The sequence below is a fragment of the Momordica charantia genome (genome assembly GCF_013281855.1).
Source record: "Momordica charantia cultivar OHB3-1 chromosome 3 unlocalized genomic scaffold, Mcharantia_2.0 BLBB01000003.1, whole genome shotgun sequence".
Taxonomy (NCBI): Eukaryota; Viridiplantae; Streptophyta; class Magnoliopsida; order Cucurbitales; family Cucurbitaceae; genus Momordica; species Momordica charantia.
In genome coordinates this window covers 15,847,922-15,852,431 of record NW_028275161.1, presented here as the reverse complement: position 1 = coordinate 15,852,431, position 4,510 = coordinate 15,847,922, and the positions used below count along the sequence as shown (strand labels likewise).

Below are 4,510 nucleotides of genomic sequence, written 5' to 3'. Positions count from 1 at the left end.
ACAAATCATTGCCAAAACTAAAATATTCCACTTCTTTGACCCAAAGCAAAAGTAAACTCTCCATCACAATTTGGTAACTCTTTTCAAACGGCAGAAAAAAATAAGAAAAAAACTTCAAAAAAATCTGTAAATTCAGTTCTAATCAATTAGGCGTTTGAGTAAAGATAAGTGTATTTTGGTTCAAAATTCACAACAAAATCAGCAGCAGAGTGCACAGCGCAGGTGAAATCTCTCTATTGCTAGACACAATTAGGTCAATTTCAGATTGATTACGATGTCTGTTGATAAAGTAATAAGGATACATACCTTTAAAGCCCTTGCGGCGCTTTGCGTATATGGCCACCTAACGGAGAAAGAGAATCATCATTTGGAAGGATCGATCAGCAGGGCAGGGCATGACGACGCAGAAACAGAGCTGGGAGGCGCAGGCGCAACAATCGCAGATGCAGCGAGTGAGGAACTCGGGCATGATAAGCCATGTGAATGCGATTGGGAGTCCGTTGAAGGAGGATCAAGACGAGGAGCTTTCGCGATCGGCGTTCGCTCTGTTCCGCGCCAAGGAAGAGGAGATCGAGAGGAAGAAGATGGAGATGAGAGACAAGGTGGAGGCACGCCTTGGAAGAGCCGAGGAAGCCACCAAGCGATTGGCGGAGATTCGCGAAGTAAGATTCAATGCTACATTGCATCGATCATCGTTCATCGTTTAGGGTTTCTGGATTTGAACTGATGAAGGAAAATGGAATGAAATTACAGGAACTTGAAGCTATGGCGGATCCAATGAGGAAGGAAGTATCGTTCATCCGGAAGAAGATTGATTTGGTGAACAAAGAGTTGAAGCCATTGGGACTCACCTGCCAAAAGAAGGTCTCAAATTCAAACTCCATCCCCAAAAATCAAATCAAATTCTCAAACTTTTCTCAGTTTCTTCTCAAAATATTTCTAAATTACTACTGCACACAACTACTTGCATGCAACTTTTGCTAATATATATATTCAAATTTCAAAATTATTCACCTTGGTATGAGCTTTCAAATTGTCCAATAGACATACTTGAGAAAGTTCGATAAGTTGAGCTATCTTCAACTAGTAACACTATATTTCCAATTAAAATGTCGGGGTTCGAATTCTCACATGTTGTTAAATTAAAAGAAAAGATATATCGATAACAAACATTCAAATGTTAGAATGGTTTTTTAGAGAGCGAAACACCTATCTCTGACTAAAAAATAAAAAATAAAGACTTTAAATCTTTTAGTTAAAATAAAATGTACTTAAAATTTTATAAATTACAATAAAATTTCGACCTTGTTATCAATATTTATCTATATTGGGACTCGATAAATAGAATAAGACTGTTAAATTACAAGTTTGGTTTATGAATTTTCAATGTTGTGTTAATATGTTTTTGAGGAGTATCTAATAAGTTTCTTAACTTTAAATTTTGTGTCTTATATAGATAATTACTTATTATAATTTAGAGATCTATAAGATACAAAATTGATATATAAATTTTTTATATATGAACTTTAAATTTTGTGTTTAATAGATTCTTAAATTTAAAAATATTTAGTAGATTTCATTACACAATAAATAATAAATAAAAAAGTTAGAGATGTATTTGACATTTTTCAAAGTTTATTGACATATTAGACAAATAAAATATAAAGTTTAGAAATTTGTAGAACAAAGCTCTAAAACTAAACATACATGTGCAAAAAATTATCTCTATTTTTTGTATATTAATGGGATATCATTTTTTTTTCTTCTTCTTTTTAATCTCTATATATAGCTTACCATATGGGGAGCATGGTGCATAACTAAATTTATTTTTGTTTTTTTTAATTTAAGTTGAGATTACTTTATGCATTACTAAGAATTTGATTTATTGGTTTGTAGGAGAGGGAATACAAAGAAGTGCTAGAGTTATTCAATGAGAAGAACAGAGAGAAATCTCAATTGGTAGCCAAACTTATGGAGGTGAATCTTTATTTCTTTCCTTATGTGAACAAAATGTTAAATTATATTTTTAGTCATATGCTTTGATCTTTTTACTTGTTATTTGTATTTTTAAAAATTATGTTATTGTCTCTATTCTCTAATTAAAGTTTATCAAACATCTCAAAATTATTTGTGCGTGAGAAGTAAATTTCCTGCCTGTCATATTGACAACTTACTTTTGATAAAGACTAGATTCAAAATTTTTGAGGTGCAATTACACGTAACATATCAAAATAAAATTTTGTTACTTCTAACTAATGATATGATGCATGGTTACAAAAGTATAATATCAATAAAACTTTTTATGCTTTAAAAATCATAAAACTAACTTGGAGATAAAGATAATTAAGAACCATAAACAAAAAAAAAAAAGTGATGTAACAAAAAATAATTAATTTAGGACACAATTGATTATAATTTATTTTCTTTGAAAAAATAAATTTTTTTTTCTAAAATTTATCTAGTTTCTTTTTAAAAATTTTTGTCCAAATTTTAGAACTTAAAAAAATAATTGTCTTTTCTTTCAAAATTGGGTTGAATTTCCAATATTTTTTAAAAACTAATTATGAGTAAGTTATCTTTGTTTTTTATGAAAAAACAAAATGGGTGTGAAATCTTATATTTGATGTTATTTTATTTGAACAATTTGGTCAGTTGGTGAATGAGAGTGAGAAACTAAGGATGAAGAAGTTGGAAGAGCTGAGCAAGAACATTGACATCCTTCATTAACAAAGGTGTTCTCTTCTAACTTACAATAACCAACTTTGTCTTCTATTATTCCAACATTTTATCTTTCTTTCTCAATGTTTTTTGGGGAAGAAAAATTTTAACTTTGTTTTGTGGATGACATTTGCTTGTATTAATAAATCCCGAGCACAAGTGCTATTGCGTACCGAGTGTGGGATACTGATCAATGTTTAGCTATCTTCTCATATTTCGCATGTGTGTTCTATTTTCTTCGAGTAATGTGCCTATGGTCTACAACTTGGCGGGTTCGAATTGTTAAGGGTCTATCATCTCCACTTCTTTAATTTACTCTATATTGTTAGTATGATTATCAGTGGTGATTATGTTCTAAACGATGTACCTCGAACACCAAAAGTCAATGCAAACGAACTATCAGAATTGTAGAAGGCTATTAAAATATACTTTGATGGTCTCCGAGGGATAGTTTCGGTGGCTTAGGGCTTCAGGGAATATCTCTGAGGTCTTGAGTTCAAGCCTTGCACATGTACGAGCATGGGAACAGTGCACATACCCTCTAGATATAGGGACAAAAATGTCAAAGAGCCGCCGACTCCTCGGTAATAAAAAAAAAAAAAAAAATACTTGGACGATTTGAGATACTCATCTAGAAATTGAGGTACATTTAGGCAAAGTCATATTAGAACTTTCTTAATTACCTTTAATCGTCAAAGAATATCAACAAATGGTCTTTTTCCACGCAATACGTGAAAGCATATATCTTCCTCTGGTTGTAATGTATATATAACAATTTTTCCTTTGGTATATTATCAACATCTTGCATATTCTCTCCTATTTTTAGATACATGAAATTATACCAATGAACGAAGTTAATAAATAAAAAAAATTAATTTAGAGAAATATTCATCTAACATTTAGGGAGATAATTAATACTTTTACAAGTTGAGCTACTCGAGTTAAAATAAATAAATAATTATTAATAGGACTTGGAATTTAGAAATCCACTATAGATATGAAAATCTAAAAGCATTTTACATTAAATTTTTGGAAGCTTTATCCTATCTAGTTGGAATTAGAAAAAAATAGAATTTGAAATCATTTTATTCAAATTCTTAACACGAAACAGAGCATTAGTGCTTTACGAAGATTTATAGAGATTGAAGGAAGCTAATTTGTGTTCGAGCACAACAGAATCAGATTCTCTCGAAGTGGTCACACAACGCTCTTGTTTTTTAGTTTATTGCATTCCATAGGGAATTTACTCATTTTCAATAGTTTTAATGAAGTCTTTTTTTTTTTATAAAATAATGAAGTCTTAAAGAAAGGTAAAAGAATTTACAAAAATTGAACTAATGGAAGATATACTACTTATTTAAATATGAGACATAAATAACATTACTTATTATTATTTTGAATTTAAATAACATGGGGCATAAACCTTTGAAGTTTGAACTTCTAATATCATTTTTTAGTTAACAATTGTGGGATGAAATATCGAAATTATAACTTATATAATGATGTTAAATTTTAATAAGTATCCATCTTATCTACATGTTTAGGTGGGCAACTTTCGATACTATTTAATGAAAGAACATGGTTTATTTTATAAGATATTTTCGAGTCCAAGAATTATGGAATTTACATTTTTATTTTGCTTAGTTTAACGGCGGTAAAAATCGATTAGAACAACAAAATTTAATAATATTTTATATTAATGACGATTATTTTAAAATCATATTAATTATTTTTTATTGATTTAATTTTATTATAATTATTCTATAAATTATAATTATCTATTATTTGTTAA

At 29.5% G+C, this 4,510-nt stretch overlaps 1 protein-coding gene across 1 annotated transcript; it reads left to right on the top strand.

Annotated features, from left to right (window-relative positions):
• Positions 1 to 353: 353 nt before the first annotated feature.
• LOC111012700 (RAB6-interacting golgin (DUF662)) lies at positions 354 to 2,932 on the top strand. Its single transcript, XM_022286945.2, has 4 exons — positions 354 to 662; positions 754 to 864; positions 1,897 to 1,977; positions 2,653 to 2,932. Exons 1-4 carry the CDS (start codon positions 396 to 398, stop codon positions 2,725 to 2,727), a joined length of 534 nt encoding a protein of 177 aa, XP_022142637.1. The 5' UTR covers positions 354 to 395; the 3' UTR covers positions 2,728 to 2,932.
• The last annotated feature ends 1,578 nt before the right edge of the window (positions 2,933 to 4,510 follow it).

Excerpts from the sequence above, each read along its gene's own strand:
- LOC111012700 (XM_022286945.2), top strand. The coding sequence starts at position 396 with ATGACGACGCAGAAACAGAGCTGGGAGGCGCAGGCGCAACAATCGCAG. Across the intron at positions 663-753 it reads GATTGGCGGAGATTCGCGAA|GAACTTGAAGCTATGGCGGA; the intron begins GTAAGATTCAAT and ends ATGAAATTACAG. Across the intron at positions 1,978-2,652 it reads TGGTAGCCAAACTTATGGAG|TTGGTGAATGAGAGTGAGAA; the intron begins GTGAATCTTTAT and ends CAATTTGGTCAG.